General features: G+C 39.4%; 1 protein-coding gene across 1 annotated transcript in view; it reads left to right on the top strand.

Moving 5' to 3' along the window:
* Positions 1-18266, top strand: part of LOC148650230 (transitional endoplasmic reticulum ATPase) — a 34675-nt gene extending 16409 nt beyond the window's left edge. The window contains exons 9-18 of the mRNA XM_088603795.1: positions 139-274; positions 658-770; positions 1387-1551; positions 2087-2209; positions 7047-7259; positions 9472-9650; positions 10272-10401; positions 13976-14134; positions 15409-15560; positions 16439-18266. Coding sequence (XP_088459921.1) covers positions 139-274; positions 658-770; positions 1387-1551; positions 2087-2209; positions 7047-7259; positions 9472-9650; positions 10272-10401; positions 13976-14134; positions 15409-15560; positions 16439-16544 — 1476 coding nt within the window. The 3' untranslated portion in view covers positions 16545-18266. The remainder of the gene's footprint in view (positions 1-138; positions 275-657; positions 771-1386; positions 1552-2086; positions 2210-7046; positions 7260-9471; positions 9651-10271; positions 10402-13975; positions 14135-15408; positions 15561-16438) is intronic.
* Positions 18267-22197: the final 3931 nt, after the last annotated feature.

The following is a 22197-nucleotide window of genomic DNA, read 5'->3' as shown; positions in this document are numbered from 1 at the left end:
CCTTGTACATTACTTGGTTCCAAAACAGGTGAAAAATTAAGTAGTATGTTTCTGAATGTAACCTCATGTGTGGCCATTGAGGAATTTTACAGTTCTGAGTGCTGTGGACTATTCATATCTGGGGTTTGAATTTTTCAGACCCATGGGGAGGTGGAAAGGCGAATCGTTTCTCAGCTTCTCACTCTAATGGATGGACTCAAGCAGCGTTCACATGTTGTTGTCATGGCAGCCACAAACAGGCCCAACAGTGTGGACCCAGCACTGCGCAGATTTGGTAGGTGTGAGAAAAAAAATAAAAAAGAAATACTTAGAGACTTAAAAACTTGGCTTTACACTACCCTTTATGTCTTCTTGGCTTGATATGAGTCATTTTAAAATTACAGAGGCTCCATTGAAATTTAAAAATTGTTTTTTCGTTGCGATTATCAGCAAACAACCCTATTTACAGATCACCATGATAGAAAGCATGAGGAACCACAGAATCTTCAGAATCACATTCTTTCCACACATGATCCTGAGGCTGTTACAGTCTTGCAAAAGTATTCAGACCCTTTAAAAGCTTTCAAATACTGCTGGATTACAAATGGTACTTACACATCTTTTCATTCTCTAATCTTGTGACAGTTTAGGCTACTATTGTTTTTGTTCCTTCTTCAGGACGATTTGACAGGGAAATCGACATCGGGATCCCGGATGCCACCGGGCGTCTAGAAATCCTGCAGATTCACACCAAGAATATGAAGCTGTCTGACGATGTAGATTTGGAGAGGGTGAGCAGATAGGCCACAGGGGAAGACTCAGGGTGTTGTATACAAAACGCTGTAAAGGAATAACAGAAAAGGTCATACCCTTTAGGGTGATCAGCAAGCAGCCAATTATTAAACTAGCTCATTACATAATTTAAGTTTTGCATATTTTCTGTCATGTTTGCTCCTCTTGGACTCTGGAGAACACATTAGAATCTCCACAGCACTTGTTAGAGCCTCAGTTAGACCGATAGTCATAGCTAGTTCATTAATACGCCTACCTTGTTTGAGCTTTTGTATTTTGAACATGCTTTGCTTTGACCTTGTTCATGGATTTCCCTTTTGTTTTGTTTCTATGTTTTCCTTTCTACAAATTTGGCTTTGCAAACTTTGACCTTGCTTGGGGTGCCCCTGGTTCTTTGTTCCCATGTTTCCTTGGTTATGAACTTTGCTTGGGCTTGGACTACATTTCTGGAATTTCCTTCGGATTCCTTGGCTTACCCCTGCTCACTCACCCTAACTGTCTACCTGCTTTTTTGCCTGCTTGCTTCACCTACACGTGGGCTCTCCACACTTTCGTGGACAATGCTCTCTCCCAGGTATGAATAGTGTTATTACATTTTCACCCTTGTAATGACAGATTGCCACTGAGACTCATGGGCATGTGGGCGCCGACGTAGCTGCACTCTGCTCTGAGGCTGCTCTGCAGGCCATTCGTAAGAAAATGATTCTGATTGACCTGGAAGATGAGACAATCGATGCTGATGTCCTTAACTCACTAGCTGTCACGATGGATGACTTCAGGGTATGTTTATGTCAGAGGGTCAAAGCTTTGGTCGGGGAAAACCTGCTTTAGAATGTTTGGTTTGGCTCTAGCCACTGATACAGATTGCAGAAACCAGTGATGCCTCCAGGACAAATGTGCAGAGGAGAACAATAAAATGAAAGCACAGAAAATTTGAGCACTAAAAAAAGTTTAAAAATACTGATGGAACATTGTGTAAAAAATAAACTTACAGTATAACTACTCCAAGTTAAGAACACAAAAAAAGGAAGAAGACCATTTGACCTACAGTATCTACTCCATTTGGTAGCTAGGTACTTATTAATCTAATGATCTCATGCAGTTGTTTCTTCATAGAAGTCATGGTACAAGCTTCAACAACATGGATGAGTATTTCAGTTCAGAACATGATGTCTTTTTAAAAATTAGATGCAGGCAGACAGTAATAAAAGGGTTAAAAAGAGTTGCATGTAAAAAATATAGCTATGTTAAGACTCTAAAGGCGCAGTTCCTGTTTAGTAATTTTATTTTGTTCTTCTGGCTTTCTGTCTGGCAGTGGGCACTTGGCCAAAGTAACCCTTCTGCTCTGCGGGAGACAGTGGTGGAGGTGCCCCAGGTGAACTGGGAGGATATCGGAGGATTGGATGAAGTAAAAAGAGAGCTTCAGGAGTTGGTGCAGGTAATCAATTATCCTTCCTCTTATTATGGAGCTGAGTATTCATAATACTTATATGGCTAATGTCTCACAAATTATTCTTTTGCCTGTTCCAAAACTGATAAAAAAAAACGATATATTGATACTGTATATTGTTGCGAATTCGGGTTCTTGGGATTTTTTGCCCTGTTTGTAAATACTGTACATAGAGTAATTTGTGTATTGTATGTATAAATATTGTTTTAACCACATGTGCCCATTTCTAACAATTGGTGTCACACTGAAAAATCCCAGTCTTTGTTTTCTTTGGATGATTAAGTGTCAGGGCTAGAACAGTCCACAGTAGAATGTTCTACTGCACAAACGACTGCAGACAGCGAATCACCACTAAAGACAGAGACTGCCAGACAGCAACCAGCTCCACAGCAGCAGCCCTCTACAACCGAAAGAACCACACCAGAAACTGAATCTCAGCTTTCTGCACCTCCACCTGGCTTCCACAACATGCTTGAGACTGAAGAGCCCCATCTGACAGAGGACAGAAGAAGCAGAGGCAGTCTGCCTAAAGCCAGCAGTGCTGACTGTGTCAGTGTCAGTAGCTCTGTGAGCTCTGGGGTCCCTATGCTGACAGGAGTGACCAATGAATTGGACACAAAGGAAGACTGCAAGTAGCCTGTGTCATTCCCAAAAAAGAGCCCATTTGACACCCTGGCTACAGATGAGGACTGGGTGAGTTGCGAGATAATGCACAAGAAGGGTGCTGAGACCATCTTAGAGTCTGTGTGCTACAGCAGGGATAGTTTTTCCTTGCCCTAGAGCAGTAATGATATGTCTCTCCAAGAACGCACTTCTGTCTGCAGCACCAACCACTTGGCTGTCACTCCTCCTACATCTGTCTGCATCAGAGATAGAGACAGCATGCAGGGTCGCTCTCCGTCCTCAGACAAGCGGGGATCCCGGACTTCATCTCTGAACCACCCCCCTCACTGCAGTACGCCATATGACCCTGGAAATTTGTTGTGTGCACTGAAAAATTGGGACGGGTTTCCATATTTTCTGTTTTAATAAAATTAGTTTATGCGTCAAATACGCAGCGCGCTAATACTTTAGTGGAAACATGATCTACTATGTAATTCTATACCATTTTATAGGAATGCGTGCTACGAACGTAAGTGACCCATTGTATTTAAAAAAAGTTATCTCCAGTTAATAGGAAGGTAGGAGAACGTGCGGGATTTTGGAACAATGCCAATCTTGTAAGCACAGAAAAGCATAGAAATGCGTACTACGAACGTAAGTGATCAATTGTATTTTTTTTCTAAGTTATCTTCAGCAAATAGGGAGTCAGGAGAATGTGCATGGTTTTGGAGCACTGGCAATCTTGTGAGCACAGGAAAGCATGATAGATAACAGGAAAATATTTAAGAACTGTTCTAGGTTAATTTGAGAAATGTCTCTGTGTTTTGCTCCCATGGGCATGAAGCTGCTAAACAGATCGACCTGCCTCCCCCTTCGAAAGACACAGTCACTCATAGAATTATTGATATGGCAGATGATGTCAAAAAGCAGTACGCTGACAGAGTGCGTTAAGATTAGCAAAATGATTAGCAAATGCTTTTCACTGCAATTAGATGAGTCTAGATGTCGCTGATTTGGCCAATTTGCTCATTTACGTTAGATATGAGTTTGAGGGTATGTCCCATGAGGACTTTCTGTTCTGTAAGCCGCTACCAACAGGAACAACAGGAGAGCACATATTTCAACTTTTGAATGAATTTATCGAAGAGAATAGCATCGACTGGATAAAATCCGTCTGAGTTGCATCGCTACAGACGGCTAGCGATGACAAGCCGACACAGCGGTGTAGTTGCACCCATTAGAGAGGTTCCTCCAGATATGAAGAGGCCTTGGCCGTCAAGAAAATGCCTGAAGATTTTAAATCTGTTAGACTCTGTTGTGAATTGTATCAAAGCTTGACCAATGAATTCACATCTGCTTTGCTCAACTAAACAGGCTCACCCCTCTCACTGAAATTGTACTTTTTATTGTTTATTTTTAATTGTTGTTGTTCCTGTTGTCATTCTGTAAAGCACTTTGAGAAGCCACCTTTATAGGCGCTATATTATATAAAGTTTATTATTATAATATTTATTATAAGTGTGTGTGAGTGTGTGCGTGCATGCGCGCTCATGTTGGTCATTGAGATTTTCTGGAGTTCCTATGAGAAGATGACTTGTAGGTGGTACTTGGAGGATTTGGTTTGATCAGGGGTGGTACTTGGTCCAAAATGTTTGAAAACCACGGGTCTAGGTAAAAGATAACTTTTATTGTTCTCCTTTGACGTTTTACCTGGGACCAAATCTCTGTCATTATCTTAGAGTCACTTCACACAAAGACACTTTGTGTGAAGTGACATTTTTGAATAGGAATGAAAAGTAACATTTTTCTCACTTCTGTATTTTTTGTAATGTTAACAACAGTATCTGCACCTTTGTTACAGGTTAAGGGTTTTCTTAAAGTTTTAAGTAAATTTCAGTGATTCATACTAAAGAGCTTATTTTGATTAGGGAAGTGTTTTTTTATAATGAGTAATGGACACCTCTGTTTATGTTTATTGAGTCAAAAGAGCTGCAGTCTATAGCAAATGGTTTTAGTCTCTCACTGAACAGGGTTTGCAAGGCACCAGAAATTGGTAAGCGACACTTGTGGGATTAATCAGCTCTCAGAAGCAGAGGCTGAAATCTGTGTGAATCGCGTAAATAAGGGTGACGTCCATTGTTCAGTTTTTTAGGTCCACTTGGGGAACCTTTGTGCAAAGTTTTGCATTTTTGTTTTTCAAAGGCCACTAAATGACATATCAGACACAGAGTGATGGTCCTAATGTTGCTAATTGGTCATCCTCTTGATAAGCCTATAATTAAGGGAAACCAAGTTGGAAAAATACTATGAGCTCTGTCAGTAAAGGACACTAGTTTTCTCTTACAATTGGGGGATTTAAAATTAGAAACCTACTGAATTATAATTAAGATAAAAGCAGAAATATGTTACCTTTCCTTTACCCTTTTAATGACATCTCTACCTTTGATGTCATTAAATGTCATTAATTTGATTAAACCAATTATTGAGGACAATACATTTTTAAGAGGGTGGTATTGTTACAGCTTTAGGTGAACTAGAAGTGTCTCTTAGATTTTAGAGAAAGTTTGTGACACTGGGAAGAGTAAATATTTCAAGCTTCAAAGGAGAAAGGATGTTTGCTGAGGTCTGGGGGTCCTTTGAGCAGAAACATTTGTAAAGTTTACCTTAGTATACCCAGGGAAGTTGTGGATGAATGATTGGCAAGGAGCAGGACAGAAACAGACTACATAAGATGACATTAAGAGCAAAGAAGAGGAAGAAGGAACAAACAAGAAAGAGGGAGAAGAGAGAGGAGTCCAGAGGAGTTAGGACTTGAAGCTTGTGCCAGGCAAGAGCCTCTACTTGATTATACAAACCAAACCTGACTGGAGCTAAGTATTTGAACCTTATTAGAGTGTACTTTTCTGTATTTTTAGGAAACTTGGGTTTCCTGGATAAAAGATAACTCAGTTAGAAACGTCTTTCCTGATTAGGGTACATATAATGGATAGGGATATAGATTCCCATTTATTTTGTGGCATCCAGGGTGCAGAGAGAGAGATTTAACTGCAGGTTGCTTTTTATTTAGTTAGAAGGCAGCTCATCTCTTGTGTGGCCTCTGTAAGCATGCAAGGGTTTAGTGCTTAGTAGCAGTCTGAGGTTTTCTGGGTGACCAGAATGTTAGGCCTCTGAAACACCGTGTCTGTAAATACTGTATATAATGTAACTTTGTGTGTTGTATGTTTTGTGTCCTGTGTAGTTTATTGTAATACATTTTTGTTTTGACCAAGTGTGCCTAGATTATTACTTCTCTCACCAAAACTGTGCCAGAGAATAAAGAATTCACATGCCTCCAATTATACCAACTGCTCCAGTATATGGTTAGAAAAAGTTGGGGGTTATGAATAATTATTTCACTGATTGACTGAGCCATGCAGTGAAATACCAATTTTCACCAGTTTCGTAACCCCCCATTTATAACAATTTGTGTTTTGTCATTTGTTTTAAAATATCTGTCCACCCTACAGGTGGATTGTGATAAAAGCTTAAAAAAGGTCATGGAAAATTACTCCAGCATATGTTTTGTGTTTGTCCTTATTTTGAAATCAGGTAAGTAAGGATAACTAGTGTGCCTTTTCTACTTCGTTCTTATTTATTAGCAAATGGATATGAATCATGTTTGACTTTACTGACTGAGTAAGATACTGATTTCAACCAGCCGGGGTTACACCCCTACTCTTTTCGAGAAACGCCCTGGGATTTTTAATGACCACAGAGTGTCAGGACCTCAGTTTTACGTCTCATCCGAAGGACGGCGCCTGTTTACAGTATAGTGTCCCCGTCACTATACTGGGGCATTAGGACCCAGGACTGCAGGGTGAGTGCCCCCTGCTGGCCCCACTAACACATCTTCTCTAGGATATACAATATTATATGGACAGGATATCACACTTTTTATGATCCATCATCTCTATTGTAAATGCTGTTTAGAAAAAAAACAATCAACAAATCAAACCAAACAATCAAATAGATACAGTAAATGCAACTGAAATAAAACAGTTTTAAGGCAGATTTTGCAACTAATATCTAATTTGCAAGATCTGGTATGAGCTAAGAGACTCCAACATTTCTCCCAGCTCCAACTGTTCAGAGGCTCATTTTGGGAATTGGGAAGTTCACAGGTCTTCAGCATGCATGACAGTCTGTTACTTTGACTATTTTCAAAGTTGTTTCTTGTTTGCAGTACCCTGTGGAGTACCCGGACAAGTTCCTGAAGTTTGGGATGACTCCATCTCGTGGAGTTCTGTTCTATGGGCCCCCAGGCTGTGGCAAGACCCTTCTAGCAAAGGCCATTGCCAATGAGTGCCAGGCCAATTTTGTGTCCATTAAGGGCCCTGAGCTGCTCACTATGTGGTTTGGGGAGTCTGAGGCCAATGTCCGTGATGTGTTTGACAAGGTAGGTTTTATAAAAAATATTGTACCAACCTCAGCAAATTAAGGTAGTAGCAGTTATTGGGATATATTGTATTTCGGAGACACTTTGTTCATACTCTAGTGTGAAATGTTCCATCAGTGCATTAAATGGTAGCTCTTTCTACAACACTGAAATACAAAGGAAATCAGTCTTGTGAGTGATTCTTGTTCCAGCCAAAGAAAATTAGAAAAATCATGAGGATTGCTCATCAGATTAATGAAGAATAATTTAACCTCACATGATATTTATAACACAGATGTATGCTTTCAGCTGAAGTATCCTTTATATTATATTACTTATAGAAGACACATAGATCATATTAATGTTATGGCAATCACTTTGTGTATAGAACTGTGTGTTTTTTGTTTAAGGGTCAGACATAATATTTGTTTTACATTGAACCACTGCTGTTCATGCCTAAAGATCCCCTTGAATTTGGTCTCACACAACAACCTCAACTGCCACTCCACCTCTGGTACCTATCCCAGGATGTCTAAATTTCCTTTTCAAGCTCCTCTCGTTGTCTGTTGCTTAGGTTAGGTTTATTCCTGGTTAGGTTTTCCAGAACCCCTTCAAATGTAATTCCAATTTTCTTTCTTGGTACCAAGGAAAAATGTAACCCTGTCTTAATACTTCCCCAAAGCACACAATTGCTACTAGTATATGCTGCCTACCAGGGTGCTGGGGTTAACATCAATCGTGGGGAGCAGAAACTGGGGAGCACCTTGCAGGGTGGCCTGCCCCCTGGGTATGTGGGACAGGCCTATTATAGCTCAAAGATATTGCATGAGCCATAGGAGCTACACCTCCCACAAACCCATTGGATGACTGACAGTTTCCACATCATGAGGACACATCATAAGCTGCCTGGCCATGGTGTTGTTCTGCAGGTTCCACCCAGCACTGGTGGTTTCACCAATGATTGTCTGTTGTCCCAGGCACATGCTGAGAATGGACCGAAACAAGATTCCTTATTTAAAAGGAAGCTGCAATGCTATTTTTAAATATTTGGGTTAGAAAGAGTCAGCATGAATTATTTCAAACCACAATAAAAGTAAAATGTACACAGTAACCTGTAATATCTCCATCACAAAATTCCCAGTTCTATGTTCTATGATTCAGAACAAGGCAACAAAACTTCCGGTGATGTACTGTAATGCAGCCTTATTACATTTTAATATAAATGCATCTCTTTTAATCAAATAGAAATATTGCTCTTGACTTTGAGACGGTTTTGCCAACAAAATACTACTTACATGTTAACTCTGCATGCCAATCATGCTGGAACATTTCTGCGGTGAAATGTCTGCTGCACAACTTGTACTTATTTACATGTACATCGCATTACATTACATTTGTCATTACATTGACTATCAAGCAGGAAGGGGCTGCATCACGTCACAATTCGTGGGAACTCTCGCTCTCGACCATGGCAAGACCAGGGGTTTGTAACACCATGGCAACTTACAATTCTTTCACAAAGTTCACGATTTTGTGCTTAATTCTAAAAAAAATTCTACACCGTTATTTATTTTGTTACCGAGATGTAATAATCTGTTTGAGAAATTGGGGCATCAGTTATCCTTTAAATGCTTATTTTCTGTAAAATTGAAAAAAATACCATGCAAGGATTTCCAGACATTTTTTCAAGATGGCATAGAACCTTCCTTAGTACTAAAAGTCATTTTTCAGTAGCAAGGTGAATATGACTAACCTCTTTGAACCAGGATGAAAAATAACAGGTATCCTCTAAGAAGTTATCTCATAATTATAAATCCTGAGTATTAAGACTTCCTTGTTTCTGGGGAAGAATTGCTTTGTATTAATTCTAAATTGTCTGGCTTGGTACTGCCTAGGGGATGATTTTCAGGTGGACTCTGTTCTGCAGAGAAAAAAGGAAAGACAGAAATAAAAGAAAAAAATATAAAAGAGGCAAAAGGAGCATGAAGCTGAATAAGCAGATCAGAAGAAAGAAGTTGAACTTAGTTTCTATCGTAGAATCCTATCGTAGAACGTAGAATCCTATGAGAGTATCAATCAAAAGACAGATTACCTTAAATGTTTTTGCACGTGAAATACTTTCTGATAAAGGATCCACAATTACATACACGCTCTCAAGCTAATGAGAACTAACAAATGCACTGCCCTTATTGGTGCCTTTTCCAGCCTCTTCCCTCTTTCACTTCCCCTCTAGGCACGGCAGGCAGCTCCTTGTATCTTGTTCTTCGATGAGCTGGACTCCATCGCCAAGGCCCGAGGAGGTGGTGTGGGGGATGGGGGAGGCGCAGCAGACCGTGTTATCAACCAGATCTTGACCGAGATGGATGGAATGACCAACAAGAAAAACGTTTTCATCATTGGGGCCACGAACAGGTCAGGAAAGCTTGGAAGCACATTTTTCTTTATTGGATAAAGATAAGATAATCAGACACTAATGTTGTGTCATTTAAACCATACTAAAAATAAAACCTTTATTTTATACAGTCTCTAAAGGCAATAATCTTGACGTGCTTTTTGTAAAAATTATAGTTCACATTAAAATGAAATAATTAATAAATATTTTTTTAATTAAATAAGAAAAATGTAACGCAAATAAAGAAGATATGATGATCCATTCATCCATTTTACAACTGCTTCAGCCAATTCAGCGTTGCAAGGAAGACAGGGCCTTTCTCAGCAAGCAATGCGTGCAAGGCAGGATACACCCTGGACGGGACACCAATCCATGGCAAGGCACACATACACACTCACACCAATGGCCAAATTAAGTAATATTTAAAACAGAAACTATAATTCTGAGAGAAGTGCATGAATTTGATCAAAATTTGGTACCTTATGTTTATATTGCTTTTCAACAGGTTAGCACATCTTTTATTTTAGGTAAACACATTCAAATGCCATGATACAAAAATTGTATTGTGCTGCAAGTATCGTTTTAAAATGGTTCTGTAAGGGTCATTCCAGTGATGCTATTGATTGTGTGTAACCTTGTAGGCCAGACATCATTGACCCAGCTATCCTGAGGCCTGGAAGGCTGGACCAGCTCATTTATATTCCCCTGCCTGATGAGGGGTCCCGAGTAGCCATCCTCAGAGCCAACCTGCGCAAGTCTCCTGTGGCCCGGGTAAAGATCATTTTGATATTTCCACTCATTTGACTTTCCATTCACTATGCTTTGCAATTTTGGACTAAATTGAATCTGAATTGAAAATGTTTCATGAAAATGTTTTCAGACAAATATTGTGTTCTGAATGGCCTCGTGTAATAAAGCATGCCAGATTTCCATTTCCATAGTGTGGTAAGGGGAACCCACACCAAATTGAGTAGATTCTCCTGTATTCATTATTCTAATGATATGTATAATTAGGGGCATAGTACAGTAAATGTGTATTATGAATGTAATCACCACACAGGAAGCAGCTCAAGGTTTGTGGACAGGAAAGATAATTTAACATTTACATGCATAACTAGAAGCAGCAGTGCCGGTGCTTACCCACAGCTTTAGCACAGTTGATACTGCAACCCAGATTCAGCTACTATTTACAGGATCACTGAATTCCCTGGAAAAAATTCCCTGGAAATCAAATGCTAACTAGAGCTTCTGTATTTTTCATTTTAATTGCTGTTTACTAAGAAAACATTCCTGATTCAAAACAAACACCAGAAAGAGATAATCAGTTTACATTGATTTCACCCCTTATCCAGGGCATCTTTCTGTTCCCATTCTTAACTTGTAGATCTATGCGAATTGTCTGAAGGCATTAGACACACTTCATTTTTACTTGGTATCACAAATATTTTAAATAGGTAATCAATGCTTTGCTCAAGGCAAATGGTTGCTGGATGTAATTCTACTTATTTTATTTCATTGTTCAGATAAATTAGAATTGTATTAAGTATATGTGCAAGACAGCTCAATGTGCCCACATAGCAACAGCTGTTGAAACATTGGCTGCTCACTTAGAAATACAAGCTTGTTTATTTGATGATCCAAAATCTGATAGAAGTTTTCCATTTCAGATTTTCGGTTTGTTGCAGATTTCGATAGATATAGAAAGGCATGTGTACAAAACATTAGAGAATCCAGAATGTGCAGTTTATTAAACATTTTAAATATTCAGGATTCAAAGTACAATTGATGTGAATATAATGCTCTCAGCCAAGTACTTAAGATGAAATAGAATTACTGTGTTCATTGTGTATTTCTATACTCAAATTCATAAGTCAAGAATTTACTCTTCATCAATAAATAAAATGTGATGTAGCTAACTGTTGAGCAGTCATCCATCCACATCATTTGTGAAGCCCCATAGGCTGAAATTGACCATCCTATCAACAGTGATTGCCTTTATTGTACCACATTTTTATTAATTAAATGAAACATGGTCAATGTAGAAGGAATTAAATATTCTGCAATTCATTTTAACAGATGACTGCACAGGGTCTTGAAAAGATTGAATTTCCAAGATTTGATAGTATCAAAAATCATAGACATTGATTTTCAGCAATTTCACTTTTATCATATACTGTAGGTATATATGAAACTTGGATTTCTTATTGTAGCACAGGAAAGTCACAACTGGCTTTTTTAATCAAAATATCTTGGTGCACCATTTTTACTGTTTTTCTCCATGTTACTAGCAAATAATTCCCACACAAAAATGGTATTCATGTATCATGTATCTATGTACCCATCCATTGAGAAACGATTTTGATCAAACCCATTTGGGACTAGGTCGACCCATGAAGACATCTGCTCCTCAGCAACCTACAGTGCCTTGCGAAAGTATTCGGCCCCCTTGAACTTTTCAACCTTTTGCCACATTTCAGGCTTCAAACATAAAGATATAAATTTTTTATTTTATGTGAAGAATCACCAACAAGTGGGACACAATTGTGAAGTGGAACGAAATCTATTGGATTTTTGAAACTTTTTTAACTAATAAAAAAATGAAAAGTGGGGCGTGCAAAATTATTCGGCCCCCTTGCGTTAATACTTTGTAGAGCCACCTTTTGCTGCGATTACAGCTGCAAGTCGCTTGGGGTAAGTCTCTATCAGTTTTGCACATCGAGAGACTGAAATTCTTGCCCATTCTTCCTTGCAAAACAGCTCGAGCTCAGTGAGGTTGGATGGAGAGCGTTTGTGAACAGCAGTTTTCAGCTCTTTCCACAGATTCTCGATTGGATTCAGGTCTGGACTTTGACTTGGCCATTCAAACACCTGGATACGTTTATTTGTGAACCATTCCTTTGTAGATTTTGCTGTAGGTTTGGGATCATTGTCTTGTTGGAAGATAAATCTCCGTCCCAGTTTCAGGTCTTTTGCAGACTCCAACAGGTTTTCATCCAGAATGGTCCTGTATTTGGCTGCATCCATCTTCCCCTCAATTTTAACCATCTTCCCTGTCCCTGCTGAAGAAAAGCAGGCCCAAACCATGATGCTGCCACCACCATGTTTGACAGTGGGGATGGTGTGTTGAGGGTGATGAGCTGTGTTGCTTTTACGCCAAACATATCGTTTTGCATTGTGGCCAAAAAGTTCGATTTTGGTTTCATCTGACCAGAGCACCTTCTTCCACATGTTTGGGGTGTCTCCCAGGTGGCTTGTGGCAAACTTTAGACGAGACTTTTTATGGATATCTTTGAGAAATGGCTTTCTTCTTGCCACTCTTCCATAAAGGCCAGATTTGTGCAGTGTAAGACTGATTGTTGTCCTATGGACAGACTCTCCAAACCTCAGCTGTAGTTCTCTGCAGTTCATCCAGAGTGATCATGGGCCTCTTGGCTGCATCTCTGATCAGTCTTCTCCTTGTCTGAGCTGAAAGTTTATAGGGACGGCCAGGTCTTGGTAGATTTGCAGTGGTCTGATACTCCTTCCATTTCAAGATGATCGCTTGCACAGTGCTCCTTGGGATGTTTGAAGCTTGGGAAATCTTTTTGTATCCAAATCCGGCTTTAAACTTCTCCACAACAGTATTACGGACCTGCCTGGTGTGTTCCTTGGTCTTCATGATGCTCTCTGCACTTTCAACAGAACCTTGAGACTATCACAGAGCAGGTGCATTTATACAGAGACTTGATTACACACAGGTGGATTCTATTTATCACCATCAGTCATTTAGGACAACATTGGATCATTCAGAGATCCTCGCTGAACTTCTGGAGTGAGTTTGCTGCACTGAAAGTAAAGGGGCCGAATAATTTTGCACGCCCCACTTTTCATTTTTTTATTAGTTAAAAAAGTTTCAAAAATCCAATAGATTTCGTTCCACTTCACAATTGTGTCCCACTTGTTGGTGATTCTTCACATAAAATAAAAAATGTATATCTTTATGTTTGAAGCCTGAAATGTGGCAAAAGGTTGAAAAGTTCAAGGGGGCCGAATACTTTCGCAAGGCACTGTATATGTGTAAATCTCAGGTATCTGAGTCACAGCACCATTATATCTTGAATTAAATTACCATCTCAGGCAAATGTCAGAAAGCCCAGACAAGCACTAAAGCAACTGTGCCAGAAGGCTGGCCCCTTGCTGTGTTCCCTTGAGAGCCCTAGGAGTGACAGTACAATCAAGCTCATGTTGCACTACAAGATGTTACATAACAAAAGCTGGAAGTTGCAGGATCGGTTTACTGTTAGGTGGGAAACATGAAACAAATGTAAACATGGATCTCAGATATAGGTACTGCTTTTGCTCACAGGATGTTGATCTGAACTACTTGGCCAAGATCACAGAGGGCTTCTCTGGAGCTGACCTCACAGAGATCTGCCAGCGTGCCTGCAAACTGGCAATTAGAGAAGCCATAGAGGCAGAGATACGCACTGAGCGTGAAAGGCAGAACCACCCAGATGTGGCTATGGTGAGTTTAAGCCCACAGTGTCATTTTCTAGGGATGGTACATTGAAAACAGCATAAAAGCAGATGAAACCATTTGTTTTTGCAGTTTGTAATGGAGTAATAATTTCAAGTTGTATTTTAATTTTTTAAACTATCACTATTAACACTGTTATTTTGGAAAAAGTTTGCTAAAAATCAAGAATGTTTGAGGTTCCATATGTGCCCAAATAATTTAAAAATGGAAATTAAATTCTTGAAGATAGTAATCATTAGGTTTATGTAATAAAAAGCTCTATTCAGTGAGAAACCACTGAAAAGTCCTGTGCCTTACTAGGATTTTAAATTAAATGTGAATTGAGCTGAAGGTTGTTAATTAACTAAGTTTAAACATTTAAAACACTGTATTTCTCAAACACTGCTTAGAATAAAGTGATCAACATCCACAACAGAACCTGTGGACAATCAATTAACATGTAGTATGAAGAAGGGCAGCTGCCTAGTTGCACGATAGCAACAGCTCTTAAGACTAAGGCTAAAAAGATAATGCATATGAACTGAAAGAGAACACAGCAGTATAGAGAGTAAATTGATACTAAGTCAGTTTTTTTCTTTACAAGCAGCTGCAAATTTTACTTAATTTCTTAAGGTATATAGAACACTTCTGACTAATGTCTGAATATTTAAAACTTCAATATAATCAACACATCAACATTACAGCTTGAAAACCCACCTGAGACAAATAACGAATCTGCTGTTGTGTCCACTGCTTATGTCATGTCTCCAGTTCTGTTGCTGTGCACAGATAAGAGCTTGTGGTAGAGGAAGGGTTCGCTTGAAGGGTGGCTTTCTGTCCTAGAGACTCACAGCCTTTGGACGGGAACATACAAGACTCCCTTAAACTCTAAAAAGGTCTAGGACAAATCAAGAGTGGGACAAAGCATCAGCTAATGCAGGATCCCCCTTAATTTACTGTACTGTTTTTAATAGATTCATTTTCTATATGTGTGACTGCATGCTACGATAGCACCGTCTCATCAAACTGCACAGCCAAAGAATTATGAGCTTTTATGAGATTACATGTCCTTTTCCTTACTGTTCCTAAATTACAAAGAATTTTATATACCAAAGCAAAATGAAAAAGACAAAATGGAATCTGTATACTGCAGCTCAAGGGCAGTCAGAATTGAAACCCTAATCTTTATGGGAAGTAAAAAATTAAATTTAACCAAGATTTCCGTACACTAAACAAGTCAGTTTATTTATCATATGCTATCATGGGCCTTTGTTTCTGTACAGGATGAGGACTCTGACCCTGTTCCTGAGATCCGGCGTGATCACTTTGAGGAGGCGATGAAGTTTGCCCGCCGCTCCGTCAGCGACAATGATATCCGGAAGTATGAGATGTTCGCACAGACTCTCCAGCAGAGCCGCGGCTTTGGAAATTTCAGGTAGTGTGCGAAGCAGCCATTTCACCAAATGGCAACAGGCAGATAAGAAAGTTCCATGTTGTAAGAGAACTTGTACACACTGGAGAAAGAGGAATGGGGGGCCCAGTGGTGCAGTGGTTAGCATTGCTGCCTCACAACAGCCCTGGCTTCAATTCCTGGGGTGCTATCTGGTTGGAGTTTGTATGTTCTCCCTGTGTTTACATGGGTTTCCCCCAAATGCTTTGCTTTTTTCTTCTCAGTCCAAAGATATAAGGGAAAATTGACCCTTGTGTGAATGTGTGCCCTGAGATAGATTGGCATCCCATCCTGGGTGTATCCTGCCTTGTGCTTATTGGTTACCTGGACAGGCTCCAACTTCCTTTGATGCTGAATTAGATAAAGAATTTTCTGTGGTTAGAAAATGGAGAAAGAAGACAACAAAAAGGCTGATTTTCATGCTTTGACCAAAATAGAACTTCAGTTATGTTCAGAGGTATATCTAAACACTTACAAATACAATACACATAATTACTTTTTACCATTTTGATACAGAAGTAGTTCGAAACTGGGATTTGGGTACCTCTGGAGATGTTCAGCCCCAAAATAAAATGGTTGTATTTTAATTATAAAAAGCTACAGCCTATGCTCCTGAAGAGATTAACCAGTCAGTCACTCTTGATCAGCAAGGGGGCAGAATGTTAATAATATCATAGGGCAGCTTAATTGTTACAAATAGAGTGAGGTAATTAGACAATGATACAAGGTACAGGGATCCTAAATCACTGATTTCCCAACACTGACGGAAGACCGACCATGTCCAACAATTTGACCTTATTAAGTTCACTCTGTTCAGAACTGCTGCTTTATTCCTTGTGGTCACTCTATTTTGCATCTGTCAGATTTCCTTCTGGATCCAAGTCTGGTGGAGGACGAGGCTCGGGACAGGCAGACAATGACCCAGGAAACCTCTACAGAGATGAAGGGGAGGATGACCTCTATCAGTGACCTGCTGCCAGTCCATAGCTGCATCCAGACACCCTGAGCACCATTAAAGACTGCTGGTTTGAATAATGAGTGTGGATTGGATTTACAACATAAAATCAGGAGGTCTGCTTATTTCCACTTCTCCTGTAGTGTTCCCCCTTCCCCAGAAAATAAAGTAGCATTTAATGACTTTTGCAGTGATTGGAGTAGGGTGACCCCACACGCTATAATAAATTCCCTGCAGTTGTAATGGCATCCTGATGCTTTTATGTAGACAGTGAGACACAGGAGCCTGTGTCATGTTTTAAAGGCAGGCTTCACAATGTAAATGAAAACAAAAGTCCAGAGTTCTAAGGCAAACAAACCAAAAAAAAGAGTACAGTCAGGCTACTTAATAGCATAAATAAGTACAATGCAAACAAGATAGCCATGCCAAAATCAAGGTCATTGCTGGAATAGGGTCACATTCCAGTTCAGATTATTCTCCAAACAAAGGTCTCTGTACATAGCTGCCGATAAGTGCCTTTAAAATTCTTATTTCTGTCTTATTTCTCTCTAGCCCATCACAATAAACACCAACACCTTAGCCTATGTTTATTGAAGTTTCTGCACCCACTGGTTTTCTGTTGCCATATTAGACTGAAATATTCTAAAAAACAATGTTGTTTCTATCATAGTTGTGTTTGTTATTTAAACAAAGTGTTTATATCTTTTATGAAAATTTACCTTTTTTACCTTGTTTCTAGCATTTCTATATATTGTAGTTTTCTACAATTTAATCAAGCTTTCACTATTAAGCATTACCATAGAAATTCCATCTCATACTTAGGTAAAGTTTTATAAGGCAGCAGTGTGGGGTAGCAGTTAAGGGCTCTGGACTAGAAGGCCATTGATTAAAAAACACTGGGTGAGGCACTGGTGTTGTTCCCTTATATAAAGTTTTTAGCAGATTACCAGGTTAAAAATCAGATTTTACTGTCAACTGACTTACCTGGAAAAACAAATGAATAAGGCATTTTCACTATAGTCAGCTATACTGATCCATGGTAGTGAAGCTCAGTAAAGGCATAACAAAATTGAATGTATAAGAGCATACATACTCTGGTAAGTCTATCAAGGGTGGGCAGTATGGTGGTGCAGAAGTTAGCATTGCGGCCTTGCAGAGCTGGGGCTTGTTTTGGGTTTATATAGTATGTTCTTCCCATGTTCATGTAGGTTTCCTCCAAGTGCTCCAGTTTCCTTTCACAGTCTGCTGGTAAGTTAATTGACTTCTGAGAAAAAAATGGCCCTGTAATACAGTATATGTACCCCTGTAGTATGTGTGTGTGCCCTGTAATGGACCATTGTCCCATTCAAGGTGTATTACACCTTACGCCTGTTGCCAGGTAGGGCTCGGGCTCCCCCATGACCCTGTATTGGATAAAGAGGTTAGAAAATGGTTAGATGGAGGAAAATATATCATGGTATACTTAAAGGAATCACTGAATCAATAACTTCAATTATGTGCAGGTCCCCTCCATATTTAATCTATGAAAGATTATTCATATTTACAACAGTGTGTTTTTACATTTTTATTTTGTAAAACCTAATGAGGTTCCTTGACAGTGTGAGTTAAATAGTATGGATTTTGTAGCTTTAATAATTATTTGAAGTATGAAACATGTTGAATGTCAAGAAGGTCTTTGTGGGAAATGGCAGAATTCTGAGTATGGGTGAAGAATAAATTGTAATGCTGAAGGATTACTGGATTGTGACATTAAAGCAATTATTATATAAGATTTGACTGGTGATTTTATCTCTTTGCATTCCTCTTCTGTTGGTTTCGCTTGCACTTTCATTTGAAGGGCTTGTTTGCAGCAAATGGAATTTCTGAAAATGTCTTTGCAAACTAACAGGAGAGAGAAGGATCATGAAAGTTTTTTTGTGTTCAAAATAAAAAAAAAAAATTTCTAATCAATAAATATAGAAAATAGTATATTTTGTATTGATGCCCTTATATGAAAAACAAAATAACAAATTGCAAAACCACAGAAAATACATTTGAAATAATTACAAATAAATTCTCAAATATAAAAAGTTTGAAAGGATTTTAAAACAAATTACAAAAATGCAGAAAACATCCAAAACAGATGTACATATTTTAAAACACAACAAAGTAAACTCCAAACTAGAAGAGGTAGATTCATATATAATATGTCAATTGCTGGTTTCATAATTTACATAAAAACAGCTGTACATGGAGACTAAACCTAACCTTGGTTTGATACAGCTAAGAACATGGACGTTTTAGTAAATTGTTTTAGGAATCCAATTCTCACTCTTATAATAATAATAATAATAATAATAATAATTGCTTACTTATATAGCGCTTTTCTGGACACTCCACTGAAAGCACTTTACAGGTAATGGGGATTCCCCTCCACCACCACCAATGTGCAGCATCCACCTCTTGATACCAAGAAGTATTTTGAAGCAATTGTTATGAGGGGAAAGTGAGGAGTTTAATTAGCATATGTGCTGCAAGGCTAAAACTAGAGATTAAAAAAAGGGAAGAGTGTGACCAGCAGAAATCTTGTTTTTCTTTTTATTTTCTTTATACACTTAACCTATACTTTATTTTAAAATGTGTTGTTGTGTAGTTTCATTACACTTGAGTTTAAAAATGTATTTTACAAAAACATTACATGTTATGGAACCATTTGGTTTTACTTTGAAGAACAGATGAACGGTTGAGTCCAAACATGTAGCTTCTGGAATACACAACAAACACAGAGATTGTTGAAACTGATAGAGCACTACAGAAGGGTAAAAATCCAGTGCTCTGTGAGCCATCTTACTCTCTGTCTGACTTAGATTTGATTATTTTCTATTTTCATTAAGGATAAAGTATGACATTATCTTACCAGTTTTCATTGAACTCATTACAGCATCCATAAGTCAGAAATCCTGACAGCTCATTTAAAGATCCTGTTGAATGACACACAGCTGCTGTGAATGAGTAATGAACAATAAAGGGAATCAAATGCCACATGAGGAAAGGGAACTGGTGTGAGGAAAGGGTCTGAGTATGATTAGTCACTCCCCTAGGCCAATTATGAGGCTTATAAGAGTAGCTCAGACACATGATGGTGCAACAGTCCTGGATTCAATGTTGATCCTGGGATGTTAGCTGTGTGGAGTTTGTGTTTTCCCTGTGTTGATGTGGATTTCTCAGAGTGCTCCAGTTCCTCCACAGTCCAAAGATGTACTGGTAGGTTAACTTGCTTCTGGAAAAATTGGCCCTGATGTGATGTAAGTGTATGCATGGCAGTGGTTGGCCTGCAGTATACTGGTGTCCCATCCAGGGTGTATAGTTCCTTGTGACAGTTGATCGCAGGTTTAAGGATAAGGCCTATTATTTCTCTTACAATTAAGCATTATCAAAGTTTCTGTGCCTTGACCAAGCAGCTTGTGCCTCTCTCTTAATGCACAGGAATGTGGCTAGGGAGCTCCTCTAATAAGAAATATCAGTAGACTGTATCAAGCTGAACAATGTTGTGATGTATAGCACAGATGGGCTCCAGCAAGTCTCCAGGCTGGTTCATTCCTAAAAACCACAGGTCCAAGGTCACCATTCATCACCCAAAGGAAGATCCACAAATTGGGGATCTGCAGGTGGGTACCAGAACCAAACCTAATAGCATTGTGGCCAGTCAATAGCATATGTCACCCCATACAGTATGTTACAGTTGTCATCCCTCCTCTAGAGGGTGCTCCTACATTTTTCGTTGTGTTCACAGTTTTATTTGTCCCAGCTCTGTCTTATCCCCTTTTCCCTATTTAAGCCTGGCGTCTCCGTAGTTTTGGGCTCAGCTTTGGAAGACAGATGACAGGAGTGGCCCGAGGCCATAGGCTTCATCATGGTGTCCTGACCTACTGAGTCCGGGGCTCAAAACACCTTATCCCGTCAAGGTTTTAATTATCTGTATTCCTAGTTCCCCTGTGTTTCGTCTTGGATGGATCTCCCGGCACCTGGACCTTGGACTCCGCCCTGATTTTCCCTATTGGACTTCCTTTTGGACTCGTTTGCCCTGCACTCCCCCCATGAACAAGATCACGGCTGTCACCACCCCCTGTGTTTCTACCTGACCTGATCCTGCTGTGTCTTCCCTGATGTCCTACTACAGTCACTTCCGGATTATACCGCCTCGCATAGGGTCTTTAACAACGCATTTCACAGGAGTCAGAACCGACATCCGTGACAATATAAAATGGAACACAAATCATTTTTCTCCGGTCAACCACTGCATCTCTAAATCTCTCTCTAAACTCTTTTTTTCTCTCTCTCTTTAATGATCATGTGACTGTAAGCAGTTCAAATCAAGACAAACTTTTCTCCAAGAAGCCAGGCTGAAAGTGTGAGTCAGTTAAGTATAGAACTCTGCTGAACTCTCTCGGAAACAGAAGCAATCTTGTGTTTGCGAACCCACAGTTATTTTCAAATGATAAACAAAATTGGACAGCTGGACTTTTTGTTGACAGAATATTCTCAACAAAACTCTATAGCACGGAATAAGCTCAGTTCACCTTTTGTCTATTTTGTGAACCTCAAGAGGACAAACTATGCACACTGTCTTAAAGACCAAAGCAGGGCATGATTTTAGCAGGGCTTCATGGGGCCAACGCAAGCTGCTAAGCAGAGCAAAGCAAAAGCTCTCACTCTGGGACTCTCCCAGGACCAAGAAGCTGCTACGGAAGCCCAGCCACCTTTTACCAGCACAAAGTTTAAACTCATTAAATTAGAATTTGTGTTCACAGCAAATTGTTTCACAAATCTATATTCTATTACATCATTGTTTGTTATGCATGTTTTGGTTATATCAAGAAATTGGATATTTAGAATCTGTGTGTGAGACTGTAAATTGGCTTTTTGGCTGCTTCCAAAAATTAAGTACTCTTGTAATTTACTGTTACTGTTTTCTAATTGTTACAGCAAACTAAAACCCCCAATGCAGCGATTTGTGCCTTGACTCTAGTCTGAGTGTGAGGAGAGAATGTGTGAGAGCTGTACTGCAGAGAGTTTTGGATTAAACTGGCTTACAGGCCCGTGAGACGCCGTGAGTGTAGAATAGTTGAGTAAATACAGCATAGGTTTGCACTGAGGTGCTTCAGATGCTCTGTAATTTGTTTGCCAGGCTCAGTGGAGTATTAGCATGCTGCAGAGAATCAGGGTGGGCCAGCTGAACAAAGGCAGACAGGAGGCATCAGTGCCTGAATGAGTTGGGTATTGCCAGGCAGTGTAGCAGTGTGCTCTTCAATTGTTGAAGAGAAATAGTAGTCTAGATTTTCACACTTGGTTTCACCAGAAAACTGGACAATGTTTGTGTTCTTCTCTAGCCTATACCCAGGTTTTTTTCATGATCCTTTGAGCCAGGAAAGCGAGTTGCTTACACAGATAGCATGTTGGTCCTTGAGTAATCCCTGGCTTCAATATCAGCAGACTGATGGGGAGCCTTGGGTTGTCATTATTGAGAACCACAAACTGGCAGTTGCTGTGTCAGGGGTGCAACTTTTGTTTGTAAGAATACAGTCCCTGGCCAAACAGGATCAGCCAGTGGGTAGTTATGGGTAAACTTAGTAGCTGCTATTCAAGATTTAGTACTTTGTGATGTGTGAGATAGAATAGTCATTATAG

Source organism: Lepisosteus platostomus, chromosome 13 (assembly GCF_059453375.1).
Source record: "Lepisosteus platostomus isolate fLepPlt1 chromosome 13, fLepPlt1.hap1, whole genome shotgun sequence".
Classification (NCBI taxonomy): domain Eukaryota; kingdom Metazoa; phylum Chordata; class Actinopteri; order Semionotiformes; family Lepisosteidae; genus Lepisosteus; species Lepisosteus platostomus.
Note: the sequence above shows the minus strand (reverse complement) of the source record. Positions and strands in the feature narration are given on the sequence as shown.